The following is a 17,175-nucleotide window of genomic DNA, read 5'->3' as shown; positions in this document are numbered from 1 at the left end:
CTCACCACGGTGCTACCTAAGAAGTCTTCCCCAACCCCACTAGCCTGGCCAGTGGCCATCAGACTGGAGGAAGGTCCGATGAGGGTGTGTAAACGTGAGATGAAACGGCTTGGTTGTACCCATTTGTGGTTTAGCTTTGTACTTAAGCAAACAAAAAAGGAAATAAAACTTGAAAATTATTTGTCATCATAAAAATGAAAAAAATTAAAATATTTATTGCCAGGCAAGGCCGGTCACCTGTGTGTCTTTGTTTTTGTAAGGTGGCAGCAGAAACAAGGTGTGTGGGGGAGGGTCCTGTGGTGCTGACTGAGCCCCGCCCTTAAAAAGTAGGGCTCCTCTTCTGGCCTTTTTGGAACTATAGTGGAGATAAGAGTCTCACAGACTTTCTGCCTAGGCTGGGTTTGAACTATGATCCTCAGATTTCAGCCTTCTGAGTAGTGAGGATTATAGGCGTGAGCCAGTGTGCCCAGCCTGTTGCATTCTTTTGATCACAAGGCTACATGGGGCTGAGTTGAGAACTGCAGGAGAGCTAAGAGTCTGCTCAGGTGTTTTGGAGCATGTCCCCTAGAAGGCAGGGCTCCTTGTTTTTCTTTTTTTCTTTTTTGGAAGGGGTCCGGTCATGGGGCCTGAACTCTGGGCCTGGGCACTGTCCCTCAGCTCTTCAGCTCAAGGCTAGCGCTCTACCACATGAGCCACACGCCACTTCTGGCTTTTTTTCTTTTTGCTTATGTGGTGTTGAGGAATTGAACCTAGGGCCTCATGCATGCAAGGCAAGCGCTCTACCACTGAGCCACCTTCCCAGCCTCAGCTCCTTGTTTTTCTTTACATGTATTTATTTTTAATGTTTATTTAAAACAGGCAAAGCCAGGCACTGGTGGCTCAGGCCTGTAATCCTAGCTAATCAGGAGGCTGAGATCTGAGGATGTTGGTTCAAAGCCAGCCCCAGCAGGAAAGCCCATGAAACTGATCTCCAATAAACCACCAGAAAACCGGAAGTGGTGCTGTGGCTCAAGAGGTAAAGCAGCTAGCCTTCAGCTAAAGAGCTGAGGGATGGCTCCCAGGCCCAGAGTGCAAGCCCCACAACCAACCAAAAAAAAAAAAGAACAAAAAACGAAACAGGGCATACTTTGTAGATAGGATTACAGGCATGAGCCACTGGTGCCCAGCTTGGGCTAGAACTCCTGGCCATGCTGCCTCTGCCTATAGAGTGCTAGGATTATAGGCATGTACACAAACACCAGCCATACAGGCTGCCTTAACTCCAGGAGACCACTCTTACACAGCTCTAAAAGTATAAAGGTCATTTTAATACAAAGTGATGTAAAGAAAGTCAAGTGAAGGCCTGTTCGCTCACCACCAGTGGAGTCACGACTCGGAAGTGAGTCGCGCTTCCTGGCACACTGAAGACTAGGACCAGCGGTGGCCAGGTCTGTGTGCACACGCAGGCCAGGCAAGAGGAAGCCCCGTGTGTGTTCCTTGCCCTGTTCTGCAGCCCAGAAGCCAGAGAGCCCGGCCCCTTCCTCCTCGGACTGCTTCTGGGGACACGTGCAAGCCTCATGTGGGTGCATGGAACACAGAGATGATTCTGGAAGCTGCCTTGATTGTCTTCTCAAGCCGGAGGCTGCTTTGCTCATGGCCATCAGGTTAGGTCTGCTTCCCTGACCGGAAAGAAAACCTGGGTAGAGGGGACAGGATGTAAGTTCATCTTGCAGGCCAGGGATCAAGAATCACGGGGTACTTTTTATGAGACAGGCACTATTCTAGATGCTTCCATTTTTGGCTAATTTTATACAATTCTGCAGTCAGCAACGGGCCCAAGGTCATAGGAGGTTGCACTGTGACAGCAGGGCCCAGCCTCAGCTCCTCACCCCATGCACCTCCTCCTTCAGCCAGTGTTAAACAGGAGAGTGGCTGCGGTGACTTACAGCTTCCTCATGATGGTCTTCTCCTCTGTGGCACCACTGGATCTGCCAACCACACCATCTTTTTCTCTTCCTCCTGTTGCTTCTCTTGGTTGGAGCAGGCCACTGGGGAAAGAAACAAATGGATGTAGTTTTGTGCTCGTAATACAAAGGCTGGAACTCAGGGTCTGAGCGCTGTCCCTTAGCTTTTTTGCTCAAGGCTGGTGCTCTACCACTGGAACCACAGCTTTAACTTTTGGCTTTTTACTTGTTAATTGGAGATAAGAATCAACATTTTCTACCCAGGCTGTTTTTTTTTTTGTCAGTCATGGAGCTTGAACTCTGAGCCTGGGCGCTATCCCTCAGCTCTTCAGCTCAAGGCTAGTGTTCTACCATTTGAGCCACAGCACCATTTCTGGTTTTCTGGTGGTTTATTGGAGATAAGTCTCATGGACTTTCCTGCCTGGGTTGGCTTTGCACCATGATCCTCAGATCTCAGCCTCCTGAGTAGCTAGGATGACAGGCGTGAGCCACTGGCCCCTAGGCTGCCTTTGCATAATCCCCTGCATCTCAGTCTCCTAAACTGCTAGGATTGATTAAGGCATGAGTCCTAGAGTCATGATGACATGCAGTCTTGCTGGCTTGGGACCTGGGTCCTTTGGTAGAGCAAGACCCCAGCCAGCTGCCTGGAAACTACCACAATGCCTCCCTTTAGTCACAGGTTTTTATCCTCACATCATCAGTCTGAGTGTGGCCCTGCAGATAAATGTAGTTGCTAAGAAAACATCTTGGCTGTGCCGCCCTCACCAGAGGCTGAGCAGAATCCTTGCTTGCCTGGGCCTCACACTGGGTCCTCTCTCTCTGGTTCTCTGGGAAGTCAAAGCTGGAAATACAGGGCATTGCTTTGCTCATTAACCAGCTGCTCAGAGCACTCAGTTTCTCTATAACTACCTGCACCTGACTACTTATCAAATGGGATAAAGGTAGGCCTTTCCATTAAAAGGTTTCAGCCTTGGCACGAGGAACAATTCCTCTGCACTGTAGGCTGCACCTTCCTCCTTCTCTCCCTCCCTTCCTTTTTCCCTCCCTCCCTCCCCTTACTTGAGTTTAGACTCACAGCCTTGTCATTGCTAATCAGGTGCTCTACCACTTGAGCCATGCCTTCAGCCTTTTTGTGTTAATTATGCTGTGGATAGAGTTTGGAGTTTTTGCCCAGGGCCAGCTTGGACCCCAATCTTCTACCTACACCCAGTGAATAACTGGGATTATGATGTATACAGCTGTACTCCAGCTCCTTTATTTGTGCTGGCTTGTACTGTGTGCTTGCTCATGACTGGCATTCTCCACTCAAATCACACCTCCAGTATAGCATTTTGCTGGTTAATTGGAGATAGGGCCTTTAGGACCTTCCTACCCAGACTGTGATCCTCTGATCTGAGCCTCCTAAGTAGCTAGGATTACTATGCCTTGTTTGCTGATTGAGATGGGGTATTGCTGGGGTATTGGCCCAGGCTGGCTTCAAACCATGATCCTCCTGATGGCCACTTCCTGAGTAGCTGGGATTACAGCCCTATGCCAGTAATCTGGTTTCACTTCCTTTTTTTTTTTCTTTTTGTCAGTCGTGGGGCTTGAACTCTGGGCTTGGGTGCTATCCCTCAAGCTCTTCAGCTCAAGGCCAGTGCTCTCTTGAGCCACAGTGCTACTTCCGGTTTTCTAGTGGTTTATTGGATATTAGAGTCTCACAGACTTTCCTGCCCGGGCTGGCTTTGAACCTCGATCCTCAGATCTCAGCCTGCTGAGTAGCTAGGATGACAGGCATGAGCCACCGGCTCCCTGCTTCACTTCCTTCTTGATAACATGCCTCTCCCACTAGACTACAGATTATCACTATCTTCCACTGTCCCCACAGTGCCTGGCACGTGGCAGGCAGTGAAGTGGATGAGGGCACATGAGCACAGTGTGCAGCCCTGCACACCTCCGGTAGCACTGCAGTTCTTCCTGCAGCAGCAGCAGCTGTGACTTAAGCTGGTTTCGCTCCTGCAGCACGTCCCTCAACTCCTGCAGGGTGAAGCGGGGCCGGTTGGGATCTGTCAGGTCCACCACCATTTTGTCTGGTCCCAGGTTCACCTGGAAGAAAAGATGCACGTCCAGTTCCCTCCTAGTGTTGGGCAGTCCTCCTAAGAAAACCATGTTTGGTTTTGTGGCTCCCAGGAGCCCTGAAATGATGGCATGTTGGAAGTATTTTGTGGCTGGCCAAGAAGCAAAGTGCCAAACATGGTAGTTCACACCTGTAATTTCAGCTACTCTGGAGGAGGAGGCATGAGGATCAGAAGTTCAAGGCCATCCTAAGCAAAGTTAGTCAGACCCTGTCTTAAAAACAAAAAGACTGGGCTGGGAACTCCCACTTTTTCATGAGCCGCGCCAACAAGCTTGCTGTCATAGCAAGCCATTTCGAGGAAAGGTAGGAGTGACCATTGTCTCCTCCCTCCTAGTCGGTGCTTAGTGTTCATCGGGGTTTGTGCCTCTTGGCATTCACTGTACCTAGCCCAGGTGGCCAAAGGAATTTTGTCTGTAGCAGTGAAACAGCCAGTGCCTCAAGAAGCAGTACCTGGGCTGGGAAGGTGGCCCAGTGGTAGAGCGCTTGCCTTGCATGCCTGAGGCCCTGGGTTCAATTCCTCAGCACCACATAAGCAAAAAGAAAAAAGCCGGAAGTGGCGCCGTGGCTCAAGTGGCAGAGCGCTAGCCTTGAGCTGAAGAGCTGAGGGACAGTGCCCAGGCCCAGAGTTCAGGCCCCACGACTGGACCCAAACAAACAAACAAAAGGACTGATGGCATTGCCAAGGAAGTGATAGAATGTTCGCAAAGGTACTAAACTCAGTGCACTGGTGGCTCACACCTGTAATCCTAGCTACTCAGCAGGCTGAGATCTAAGGATCTCAGTTCAAAGGCAGCCTGGGCAAGAAAGCCCATGAGACTCTTACCTCCAATGAACCACCAGAAAACCGGAAGTGGTGCTGTGGCTCAAACTGGTAGAGAGCTAGCCTTGAGCAAAAAAGCTCAAAGACAGCTTCCAGGTCCTAAGTTCAAGCCCCACAACCGACAGAAACAAAAAGTACTAAACTCCCAGCATGGTAAAACACAAATGCAAAAAAAATCCAGAAAAACAATTCTCTAAGAAAAGACTCAGGATCCTTGGAAACTAAGGCAGGAACACTAGGTGCTCTTAATTCATGACTTTTTCTCTATTACCATTCATTATTTTGTTGATACTGGGGTTTGAACTCAGGATCTCAGTCTTGCTAGGAAGTTACTCTAACCACTTGAGCCGTGTGTGTGTGTGTGTGTGCGCACATGCGTGCATGCACTACAGCTTGAAGTCAGAGTCTTTCAACTTTCACTTAGTTTTCTTGCTCACAGCAGGTGCTCTACTTGAGTCATGCCTCCATTCTGGCATTTTGCTTGTTTGTTGGAGATAGCGTCTCCTGGACTTTTCTGCTTGGCTAGCTCTGAACCATGCTCCTCTGGGTGTTAGCTTCCAGAGTATGGTCTTGTGACCTTTCTGCCCAGGCTGGCCTGTAGCTAGGATCCTCCCGATCTCGTCTTCCTACATCACTGGCATGACAGCCACGAGTCACCACACCAACTTTGGGCTGTGGTCAGGAGGAAATGTGCCATCTCATCTGCATGATGCCACTGTCCACTCTGCCTGCTCCACACAGGAAATGAGCCAGGCCCTACCCAGCACCATTCTCCCGCCACGAGATGGGCCTCCCCCATCCCAGAGCTTGAGATCATACTGAAAATAACCCAAATGGGGCAGCACTGTGCGCAGTGAACTGCACTTCTCCAACCACAAATCAGCTGTCACGGAGACTCAGGAGGAAGTGACGTAAAGGAGACCTGGGAGGGAGTGCTCACCAAAGAGTGGCCACTTAACAGGCCTCGGCAACAGCAAAAATCTTTTTTTTTTTTTTTGGTTGGTTGTGGGGCCTGAACTCTGGGCCTGGGCGCTGTCCCTCAGCTCTTCAGCTCAAGGCTAGTACCCTACCACTAGAGCCACAGCGCCACTTCCAGCTTTTTCTGCTTATGTGGTGCTGAGGTATCAAACCCAGAATCTCATGCAAGCAAGGCAAGCACTCTACCACTGAGACACATTCCCAGCCCACCCACCCCACCAAATACCAAATTCTTTTGTAAGTTTGTAATCCTAGCCAGTCAGGAGGCTGAGCTCTGAGGATCACAGTTCAATGCCAGCCCAGGCAGGAAAGTCTGTGAAACTCTTTTTTTTTTTTTTTTTTTTGGTTAGTAATAGGGCTTAAACTCAGAGCCTGGGTGCTATCCCTGAGCTCTTTAGTTCATGGCTAGTGTTCTACCACTTTAGCCACAGCTCCACTTCTGGTTTTCTGGTGGTTAATTGGAGATAAAAGTCTCTCGGAGCAAGGTGCCAGTGACTCATGTCTATAATCCTAGCTACTTAGGAGGCTGAGATCTGAGAAGATCATGGTTTGAAGCCAGCCAGGGCAGGAAACTCCGTGAGACTCTTTAATCAACTACCAAAAAAAAAAAAAAAAAGGCTAGAAATGGTGCTGACTCAAGTGGCTAGCCTAGAGCAAAAGAAGCTCAGAGACAGGGCCCAAGCCCAGAGTTAAAGCCTTCAAGCCTCAGGCCTGCCCTGCCCCCCCAAAAAAGTCTGAACTTTCCTGCTGGGCTGGTTTTGAACCGTGATCCTCAGATCTCAGCCTCCTGACTACCTAGGATTACAGATGTGAGCCACTAGCACCTGGCTCTGTGAGACTCTTGTCTCCAATTAACCACCAGCAAACCAGAAGTGGCACAGTGGCTCCAACTGGTTGAGCAGAAAAAGAGCTCAGGGACAGCGCCCAGGCCCTGAGTTCAATTCCCAGGAACCGCCCCTCCTCCCCCCCCCCAAAAAAAAAAAAAACAAACACATACACACATACTCCTAAGAAAAAAAACAAGAATGGGCTGGGAAGGTGGCTCAGCGGTAGAGTGCTTGCCTTGCATGCATGAGGCTCTGGGTTCGATTCCTCAGCACCACATAAACAGAAAAAGCCGGAAGTGGGGCTGACGTTCAAGTGGTAAAGTGCTAGCCTTGAGCTGAAGAGCTGAGGGACAGCGCCCAGGCCCAGAATTCAGGCCCCTCGGCCGGACCCAAAAAAAAAACCAAGAAGCAAATGTAGCTGTGCATTATATAAGAAAGGGGCTTTCAAGCCAGGCACCAGTGGCTCACGCCTGTAATCCTAGCTACTCAGGAGGCTGAGATCTGAGGAGCGCAGTTCAAAGCCAGCTCGGGCAGGAAAGTCCGTGAGACTTTGATCTCCAATAAACCACTAGAAAACTGGAAGTGGCCCTGTGGCTCAAGCAGTACAGTGCTAGCTTAGCTGAAGAGCGCAAGGACAGCGCCCAAGCCCAGAGTTCAAGCCCCACGACCGATCAAAAAAAATAAAAAAAGGGGGCTTTGGGGCTGGGAAGGTGGCTCAGTGGTAGAGCGCTTGCCTTGCAAGCATGAGGGTCTAGATTCAATTCCTCAGCACCACATAAGCAGAAAAAAGGTTGGAAGTGGCACTGTGGCTCAAGTGGTAGAGCGCTCGCCTTGATCTGAAGAGCTGAGGGACAGCGCCCAGGCCCAGAGTTCAAGCCCCACGACCAACAACAACAAAAAAAAAAGAAAAAGAAAAAAGAAAGAGGCTTTGTTTCACCAACACTGTCACCCTGCTCCGTCCACTGTCACCCTGCTCCGTCCACTGTCACCCTGCTCCCGTCCACTGTCACCCTGCTCCGTCCACTGTCACCCTGCCCCGTCCACTGACTGTCACCGTGCTCCGTCCACTGTCACCCTGCTCCCGTCCACTGTCACCCTGCTCCCGTCCACTGTCACCGTGCTCCGTCCACTGTCACCGTGCTCCGTCCACTGTCACCCTGCTCCGTCCACTGTCACCCTGCTCCCGTCCACTGACTGTCACCCTGCTCCGTCCACTGTCACCCTGCTCCGTCCACTGTCACCCTGCTCCGTCCACTGTCACCGTGTTCCCGTCCACTGTCACCGTGCTCCCGTCCACTGTCACCCTGCTCCGTCCACTGTCACCCTGCTCCCGTCCACTGTCACCCTGCTCCGTCCACTGTCACCCTGCTCCTGTCCACTGTCACCCTGCTCCCGTCCACTGACTGTCACCGTGCTCCATCCACTGTCACCCTGCTCCCGTCCACTGTCACCCTGCTCCGTCCACTGTCACCGTGCTCCGTCCACTGTCACCCTGCTCCCGTCCACTGTCACCCTGCTCCGTCCACTGTCACCCTGCTCCGTCCACTGTCACCCTGCTCCCGTCCACTGTCACCCTGCTCCCGTCCCGTCACCCTGCTCCGTCCACTGTCACCGTGCTCCGTCCACTGTCACCCTGCTCCCGTCCACTGTCACCCTGCTCCCGTCCACTGTCACCGTGCTCCGTCCACTGTCACCGTGCTCCGTCCACTGTCACCCTGCCCCGTCCACTGACTGTCACCGTGCTCCCGTCCACTGTCACCCTGCTCCGTCCACTGTCACCCTGCTCCCATCCACTGTCACCCTGCTCCGTCCACTGTCACCCTGCTCCGTCCACTGACTGTCACCCTGCTCCGTCCACTGTCACCCTGCCCCGTCCACTGTCACCGTGCTCCGTCCACTGTCACCGTGCTCCGTCCACTGTCACCGTGCTCCCGTCCACTGTCACCCTGCTCCCGTCCACTGTCACCCTGCTCCGTCTACTGTCACCGTGCTCCGTCCACTGTCACCCTGCTCCGTCCACTGTCACCCTGCTCCTGTCCCCTGTCACCCTGCTCCGTCCACTGTCACCGTGCTCCGTCCACTGTCACCCTGCTCCCGTCCACTGTCACCCTGCTCCCGTCCACTGTCACCGTGCTCCGTCCACTGTCACCGTGCTCCGTCCACTGTCACCCTGCCCCGTCCACTGACTGTCACCGTGCTCCCGTCCACTGTCACCCTGCTCCGTCCACTGTCACCCTGCTCCCATCCACTGTCACCCTGCTCCGTCCACTGTCACCCTGCTCCGTCCACTGACTGTCACCCTGCCCCGTCCACTGTCACCCTGCCCCGTCCACTGTCACCCTGCTCCGTCCACTGTCACCGTGCTCCGTCCACTGTCACCGTGCTCCCGTCCACTGTCACCCTGCTCCCGTCCACTGTCACCCTGCTCCGTCTACTGTCACCGTGCTCCGTCCACTGTCACCCTGCTCCGTCCACTGTCACCCTGCTCCCGTCCACTGTCACCCTGCTCCGTCCACTGTCACCGTGCCCCCGTCCACTGTCACCGTGCTCCGTCCACTGTCACCCTGCTCCGTCCACTGACTGTCACCGTGCTCCGTCCACTGTCACCCTGCTCCGTCCACTGTCACCCTGCTCCGTCCACTGACTGTCACCCTGCTCCGTCCACTGTCACCCTGCCCCGTCCACTGTCACCCTGCTCCGTCCACTGTCACCGTGCTCCGTCCACTGTCACTGTGCTCCCGTCCACTGTCACCCTGCTCCCGTCCACTGTCACCCTGCTCCGTCCACTGTCACCGTGCTCCGTCCACTGTCACCCTGCTCCATCCACTGTCACCCTGCTCCATCCACTGTCACCCTGCTCCCGTCCACTGTCACCCTGCTCCGTCCACTGTCACCGTGCCCCCGTCCACTGTCACCGTGCTCCGTCCACTGTCACCCTGCTCCGTCCACTGACTGTCACCGTGCTCCGTCCACTGTCACCCTGCTCCGTCCACTGTCACCCTGCTCCATCCACTGTCACCCTGCTCCGTCCACTGACTGTCACCCTGCTCCGTCCACTGTCACCCTGCTCCGTCCACTGTCACCCTGCTCCCATCCACTGTCACCGTGCCCCTGTCCACTGTCACTGTGCTCCCGTCCACTGTCACCCTGCTCCGTCCACTGTCACCGTGCTCCCGTCCACTGTCACCCTGCTCCCATCCACTGTCACCCTGCTCCGTCCACTGTCACAGTGCTCCGTCCACTGTCACCGTGCTCCCGTCCACTGTCACCCTGCTCCCGTCCACTGTCGCCCTGCTCCGTCCACTGTCGCCCTGCTCCCGTCCACTGTCACCCTGCTCCCGTCCACTGTCACCCTGCTCCGGTCCACTGTCACCCTGCTCCGTCCACTGTCACCCTGCTCCATCCACTGTCACCGTGCTCCCGTCCACTGACTGTCACCCTGCTCCCGTCCACTGTCACCCTGCTCCCCCCCAGCGGCCCCTCCCGGGGCTCCCCGCCCCGCACTCACCCCCGCGCCGGCGGGAGCGCCCCCGCTCCGCAGCCCCTCCACCTCCCGCCGCAGGCTGTCCCGCTCCCGCCGCAGCGCCTCGGCCGCCAGGCCGCCCTCGGTCACCAGCGCCTCCAGCATCTCCAGCACGCGGACGATCGTGAACTGCAGCCGCGCCACGCGGGGGTCGCCGCCCAGCGCCATCAGCTCGCGGCCCACCACGTAGGAGATGTCGTACACGTCCTCGGCCGTCAGCTGGAAGGCGCTCTTGCCCAGGGCGCCCTCGGGGCCGGCCTCGTCCTCCTCCGCGCCGCCCTCCTCGCCCTGGTGGCGCGGGGGCTCCTCCATGAGTCCCGGCCCGTCACTTCCCCCGGGCCCGGAAAAGTTGCCGCTGCGCAGGGGGCGCGGCCGAGGGGGCAGCGTCCCGGCCGAGCCAGGCGGGACAGCGGTCCCCAGGATGCGGTGGGGGACGGAGAAGGACGACGGGCAGGGAGGGCGCCCGAGAGGGGGCCGCGGGGCGCTGAGGGCGGCCGGGGCCTCGGAGCCCGCAGGCCGGGGGCGGAGCCAGGCGGGGCCCCGCCCCCGGCGGCAGCCTCTGAGGCCGCGTTTCCATGGAGACGGAGGCGGGGCTTGCAGGGTGAGGCCGGGAGGGGAGACCGCACTCGGGGACTTCCTTCCCACTGGAGCTTCCCAGCCGCGGGCCTGCGTGGGACGGGAGGGGGGGCGCAGCCCGCGGCGGGGCGTTGCGGAACCCCACGGCCGGGACCCACGCCGGTAGTCCTAGCAACTCGGGAGGCTGAGACCTCAGCATGGGGTTCGAAACCAGCCCGGGCAGGAAAGCCAATAAACTACCCCAAAAAGTGGGAGTGGCGCTGTGGGTCAAGTGTAGAGCACCAGCTTGGACAGAAAAGCTCAAGGACAGCGCCAGCCCCGAGTTCAAGACTCACCACCAGCATCTAAAAAAAGGCAAAAGGGGCTGGAGAGGTGGCTCAGTGGTAGAGCGTTTGCCTTGCATGCATGAGGCCCTGGGTTCGATTCCTCAGCACCACATATGCAAAAAAGCCGGAAGTGGCGCTGTGGCTCAAGTGGTAGAGCGCTAGCCTTGAGCTGATGGGAGCTCGGGGACAGCGCCCAGGCCCAGAGTTCAAGCCCCACGACTGGCAAAGAAAAAAAATCCCAACGAGAGATCATTACTTTTAAATTAAAAAAATAAAAATAACTTCAGAAATACAATTCCATTGAGTTCACTGAGTTAAGACCTGAGAGAAGTAGCAAACTGGAAAGCCCAAGTAGGTGGGCGGGTGGACACCTAAAATAGAAGTGCAGATGGGTGGGGGCTGGCAGAGCGGAAAGTTCCGCTGGGCGCTGGGCAGCACGGGGAGGGGGGTGGGGAGGCTCTGCGCTCCAGCAGGGTAAGAGGCGGCGGGCTGAGGGGATCTTCATCCCTTACACTATTTTCAGGTCATGTTAACCTTCCACACATGGAGAAACAGAAAGGATTATGGTTTCCCAGTCTGGTGTAAAAGTTGCTACTACCCTAGCTGGGCGCCGGTGGCTCACGCCTGTCATCCTAGCTACCCAGGAGGCTGAGATCTGAGGACCAGGTTCAAAGCCAGCCGGGGCAGGAAAGTCCACGAGACTCTTATCTCCCTCCAATAAACCACTAGAAGACCGGAAGTGGCGCTGTGGCTCAATGGTAGAGCGCTGGCCTTGAGCAAAAGCAGCTTAGGGTCAGCAGCGCCCAGGACCAGAGTTCAAACCCAGATTGAAAATAATGTTTCTTCTCCGGGCTCCTAATGGCAGAGGCTTGAAAAAAAGGTCACTTGGAAACTTGCAAGAAATTCAGATTTGCAGGGAGTTTTGAGTTCGTCAAACAAGCGGCCGCAAGGTCCCCAAACGAGTTCCAGGCGCTCCTGGCGTCCCCGAAGTCTCCGCTGGAGGCGCGCGGCGACCAGCACCGGGCCTCGCCGGCGGCCGCCTGGCAGAGGGCGGACGGCAGACTCGACAGGGCGCGGGGCCCCGCTCGGCGCCTCCGCCCGCCCCGCGCTCGGCGCCTCCGCCCGCCCCGCGCTCGGCGCCTCCGCCCGCCCCGCGCTCGGCGCCTCCGCAGCGCGTTCTTCCGCCGAGGCAGACGCTCGCGTGGGTCGGGGGCTCGCTGCGCTGCGGGAGGTTCGATCGGAAAAGCAAAGGGAGGACTCCTCCGTCCCGTCCCGGTGAGCGGGGGCGACGCGGGGGGAGCCGCCGCCGTGCCGAGGCCTGGCAAGGGGTGGGAAGGCTCAGGGCTGTGTAGCGGGGACCGTGGACGAGCGATGGGTCGGAGGGCCGGGGAGGCGGGCGGCCGGAGGAGGCAGCCTCCGGGGCCCGGAACCAAGGCCATGGCCCAGACCGCACCGGGAGGGGCAGCGAGCGCGGCAACACCGCCCGGACTTCCGCCTTCGCGTCCGCGGCGCATGCGCACCCCCGCTCCCTGAGGCCGGGTCTTCCGCTTTCCTCCCCTGGATGTGAAGGCGCGAGTCTGGTTTCCAGGTACAAATAGAAACAGCTTTTTCTGTACTGTGGCGGATAGCCAGGGGATTGGGAGTCAGCGTACCCGTCGGTGCGCAGACACTGACCGCAGAGCCCCAGCGCCTGTCACTTACCCGCTCTTCACAGGTAAGAGGCTCGAAGCTTGAATTGAAGAGGTTTAACGCTGCGCGGCGCTGGGAAGGTGGCGCGGTGGTAGAGCGCTCGCCTCGCATGCGTGAGGCCCTGGGTTCGATTCCTCAGCACCACATAAACAGAAAGGCCGCAAGTGGCGCTGTGGCCCAAGTGGTATGGCGCTAGCCTTGAGCTGAAGCACAGCGCCCAGGCCCCGACCCCCAAAAAAAGTCCCTTTAATGTCCTTTTGTCTGTGCTGGTTAACTGTCCCAACCTTATCATTCTCTCCCCACCCCCTCTTTTTTGGTTCGTCGTGGGGCTAGAACTCACAGCCTGGGCACTGTCTCTGAACCGTTTTGCTCAAGGCTAACACTCTACCACTTTGAGCTCCAGCTTCACTTTTTGGTGGTTCATTGGGGATAAGAGTCTCATGGACTTTGCTGCCGGGGCTGGCTTTGAACTGTGATCCTCAGATCTCAGCCTCCTGAGTAGCTAGGATTACAGGCGTGAGCCACCACGCTCCCTGTGTTTCATTCTTTTATCTCTCATATCTCATCCCAGCCCTCATGAACTACCAGCTGAATGTAAAACTCTAGACATTGCTGTAGGAAAGCTCATTCCACTGTGGCATTTGGGAAAATGAACTAGGGAGATTGAAAAAAAGTAAAAGCATTCAAAGAACAAAACGCGATCTATAATGCTTAGATTTATTTATTTCAATATTGGGGTTAGAACTCAGCCTCTTGTTTGCTTGAGCCATAAACTCCAGCCCAGGTTGTTTTTTTTTTTTTTTTTCTGGTGTTCCAGTATTGTTTGAGCTAGAACATTCTCCCTCCCTCCCTCCCTCCCTCTCCCTCTCTCCCTCTTTCCCTCCTCCCCCCCATAGTTGACACTCATCCACTTGAACTATACCTCTGCTTTTGGCTTTGTGCAGGTTAATTGGAGATAAGCATCTCACAGACTTTCCTGCCTGGGCTGACTACAGTGTCAGATCTTAGCCTTCCCAGTAACTAGGATTATAGATAGTAAGCTACAGCACCTAGTGGATAAAGAAGTGTTTATCTTATTTTGTTTGTAGTGCATGCTGAGGCTTGAATACAGAGTCCCAAGTGTAACTAGGCAAAGGTTTACCACTAAGCTCCACCCTCAGATCCCAATGACCATTTCAAAGCTCTGAAAGGTACGCTGGAGTTGAGCCATACTACCTCAGCCTCTTACTCCCTGGGAGGCCTGAGCTGGTGATAGCCACCACCTCCCTCACTTCAGGAGGAGTAGTGAACTGACGCAGACCTGTAATCCTAGCACTCTGCACACTGCGGCAGAAGGACTGCCTCATAGGCCATGTAGAGAATCCCAGGCCAGCCTGAGCTGCGCACAGGACTGTGTCTTCCTCCCCCTAACAAAAAGTAGAGGACTTCATGGGGTGGCGCTGAGGGTGGAGTGAGGAGCTCACGGCAGAGTGATGTCCCTGATTCCTGTCACATTTCTAGAACATGAACGATTGGATGCCCATCGCCAAGGAATATGACCCACTTAAAGCTGGCAGCATCGATGGCACAGATGAAGACCCGCATGACCGCGCCGTGTGGAGGGCTATGTTGGCCCGGTATGTGCCCAACAAGGGTGTCACTGGAGACCCCCTCCTCACCCTGTTTGTGGCCAGACTAAATTTGCAGACCAAAGAGGACAAGTTAAAAGAAGTCTTCTCCCGCTATGGTGACATCCGGCGGCTGCGGCTGGTGAGGGACTTGGTGACTGGCTTCTCCAAGGGCTACGCCTTCATCGAGTACAAGGAGGAGCGGGCGCTGCTGAAGGCCCACCGCGATGCCGACGGCCTGGTGATCGATCAGCACGAGATATTTGTGGACTATGAGCTGGAGCGGACTCTTCGTGGCTGGATCCCGCGGCGGCTGGGGGGTGGGCTGGGTGGGAAAAAGGAATCTGGGCAGCTGAGATTTGGGGGACGGGATCGGCCTTTCCGAAAGCCTATCAACTTGCCGGTTGTTAAGAATGACCTCTACCGAGATGGGAAGAGGGAGAGGCGGGAGCGATCCCGGTCCAGAGAAAGACACTGGGACTACAGGACCAGGGACCGAGACCATGACAGGGGTCGCGAGAAGAGGTGGCAAGAGAGAGAGACAGCCAGGGTATGGACTGAAACTGACTGGGACAGGGAGAGGGGCCTGCGAGAAGACAGGGGCAAGGGGAGGGAGAAGAGGGACAGAAGCAAATAGAGGCCCAGCGCCGCTGCAGAGGACACTACTGGGGAATTGTCTATGTGCTGTGTTCCCATTGGCTCAATAAAATAAGTGGAGGTTGGGAGGTGGGCGTGCCTGTCTGCTACCCAGCTCCACACAGGTATTATGGGTTGTCGTCTCCACAGTTCAAAGTATATGGTTTTGTTTTCTGCAGTGCTGGGGATTGAACCCATGGTGTGTGTATACTGGCAAAAGCTCTGCCACGGAGCCACATCCCCAGCCAGGACAGTACTTTGTAGTTACCGCAGCTGTCCAGAGGCCTGTGTAGGGGCTGCCATACTCGTTTCATTTGGTAGGAGACAATTGGTCTGATTTTTCCTCTATACTTGAAATGCATGCCAAACAGGCCAGATGTTCTGAAACCCTTCACACTGACCCCCAACCCCCGAGACCCTGCTGTGATGGGAACAAGCTGAATCTCTTCCTCCTTCATCCCCACGACCCAGGGCTTGCTGAATGAAATGGAATAGAAAAATGCATCTTAGCTGCTGCTGGCAGCTCACGCCTGTAATCCTAGCTACTCTGGAGGCTGAGATCTGAGGATTGTGGTTCAGAGCCAACTGGGCAGGTACATCCATGCAACTCTTTATCTCCAATGAACCACCAGAAAACCGGAAGTGGCGCTGGGGCTCAAAGTGGTAGAGCACTAGCCTTGAGTGAAAAAGCTCAGGGACAGCGCCCAGGCCCTGAGTGCAAGCCCCATGACACACAATTTTTTTTTTTACTTTTTTTTTGGCCAGTCAGGGGGCTTGAACTCGGCCTGGATACTGTCCCTGAGCTGCTTTTGCTCAAGGCTAGTATTCTACCACTTGATCCACAGCGTCACTTTTGGCTTTTTCTGTTTATGTGGATACTGAGGAATAGAACCTAGGGCTTTATGCATGCTAGGCAAGCACTCTACCCCTGAGCCACATTCCTAGCCACAACGTTTTTCTTTTTGTTGGTCTTGGGCTTGAACTCTGGGCCTGGGCTCTGTCCCTCAGCTCTTCAGCTCTACCCCTTAAGCCACAGTGCGCCTTCTGGTTTTCTGGTGGTTTATTGAAGATAAGAGTCTCACAGACTTTCCTGCCCTGGCTAGCTTTGAACCTTAATCCTTAGATCTCAGCCTCCTGAGTAGCTAGGATTACAGGTGTGAGCCACTGGCCCCAGCAGCCACAATTTTTTTTAAAATGCATCTGAGGAGAATGTCGGGAGAGTTATACCAGACGCCAGCCTCAACATCGAGGTCAGCTGCCACAGCTCCTTTCCAAAAGTGCACACTCATGCACAAAACAATGCTGACGGTCTCTTTTCTGTTGTTGCTGGCTTTAAGATAAAAGGGCAGTCTGCAGGGCTGTGATCTGTGGCCCACTTTCAGCCGTCTGAAAAGATAAATCCCACAGAAGAAGTGGGAGTGAAATGAGAGCAGGAGGGGTCAAAAATCACAGACAGAGACTGGGAATGTGGCGTAGTGGTAGAGTACTTGCCTAGCACGAAGCTCTGAGTCCGATTCCTCAGTACCACATAAACAGATAAAAGCCAGAAGGGGTGCTGTGGCTCGAGTGGTAGAGTGCTAGCCTTGAGCAAAAAGAAGCTCAAGGACAGTGCCCAGGCTCTTGAGTTCAAGTCCTGGGACTGGCAAAAAAAAAATCCACGGGGTCACAGCCAGTTCTCATGGCACTTGTTCCTCTTAATATCTGCCCTCTGGTTGTTTCTGTGAGTTTGAGTAAGGCCTGAACCACTTACTCCTGGGAGCAGTGAGTGGCTCAGGCCTGCAATCCCAGCTCTGAGAGGTAGAGATTGGGAGGATTTTTGGCTCAAGGCCAGCTTGGGCAGAAAGTTGGCAAGACTCCATCTCAACAAAGAAGCTGAGTGTGGGTGTGACCTTGTCCCGGCTATGTAGAAGGCTTAAGTTGAAGGGCCTACCTATATAGATCAAAATCTGAGGCAGGCCATGGGCAAAACAATAAGGTGTATAATACATTAGACCAGGGCTCCTCAGCCCCGCACCATGGGCAAGCTGGGTAACTTGATGCGGCTCTCTGACATTGTGAGTTTAGCAGCATCCATGATCTCTCCCCAAATGGCCTCCTCCTGTTCCACAGTCTCCAGGCACGCCTGCCACGCGTC

General features: G+C 55.1%; 2 protein-coding genes across 3 annotated transcripts; one reads left to right on the top strand and one right to left on the bottom strand.

Moving 5' to 3' along the window:
• Positions 1 to 1,286: 1,286 nt before the first annotated feature.
• Rilpl2 (Rab interacting lysosomal protein like 2) lies at positions 1,287 to 10,716 on the bottom strand. Its single transcript, XM_042669113.1, has 4 exons — positions 10,193 to 10,716; positions 3,877 to 4,028; positions 1,926 to 2,027; positions 1,287 to 1,675 (listed from the first exon to the last, which is right to left on the bottom strand). Exons 1-4 carry the CDS (start codon positions 10,517 to 10,519, stop codon positions 1,645 to 1,647), a joined length of 612 nt encoding a protein of 203 aa, XP_042525047.1. The 5' UTR covers positions 10,520 to 10,716; the 3' UTR covers positions 1,287 to 1,644.
• A 1,575-nt stretch (positions 10,717 to 12,291) lies between these two features.
• Positions 12,292 to 15,172, top strand: Snrnp35 (small nuclear ribonucleoprotein U11/U12 subunit 35). Of its 2 annotated transcripts, none has more exons than XM_042669024.1 (2): positions 12,292 to 12,384; positions 14,299 to 15,172. In XM_042669024.1, exon 2 carries the CDS (start codon positions 14,302 to 14,304, stop codon positions 15,040 to 15,042), a length of 741 nt encoding a protein of 246 aa, XP_042524958.1. In that variant the 5' UTR covers positions 12,292 to 12,384; positions 14,299 to 14,301; the 3' UTR covers positions 15,043 to 15,172. The 2 variants fall into 2 exon arrangements, with proteins under 2 accessions (XP_042524958.1, XP_042524957.1); XM_042669023.1 differs by lacking the exon at positions 12,292 to 12,384 and adding an exon at positions 12,434 to 12,823.
• The last annotated feature ends 2,003 nt before the right edge of the window (positions 15,173 to 17,175 follow it).

Source organism: Dipodomys spectabilis, unplaced genomic scaffold (genome assembly GCF_019054845.1).
Source record: "Dipodomys spectabilis isolate Male_0828 unplaced genomic scaffold, ASM1905484v1 ptg000480l, whole genome shotgun sequence".
NCBI lineage: Eukaryota > Metazoa > Chordata > Mammalia > Rodentia > Heteromyidae > Dipodomys > Dipodomys spectabilis.
Note: the sequence above shows the minus strand (reverse complement) of the source record. Positions and strands in the feature narration are given on the sequence as shown.

Excerpts from the sequence above, each read along its gene's own strand:
- Snrnp35 (XM_042669024.1), top strand. The coding sequence starts at position 14,302 with ATGAACGATTGGATGCCCATCGCCAAGGAATATGACCCACTTAAAGCT.
- Rilpl2 (XM_042669113.1), bottom strand. The coding sequence starts at position 10,519 with ATGGAGGAGCCCCCGCGCCACCAGGGCGAGGAGGGCGGCGCGGAGGAG. Across the intron at positions 4,029-10,192 it reads GCGCTCCCGCCGGCGCGGGG|GTGAACCTGGGACCAGACAA; the intron begins GTGAGTGCGGGG and ends CTTTTCTTCCAG. Across the intron at positions 2,028-3,876 it reads GAACTGCAGTGCTACCGGAG|TGGCCTGCTCCAACCAAGAG; the intron begins GTGTGCAGGGCT and ends TTCTTTCCCCAG.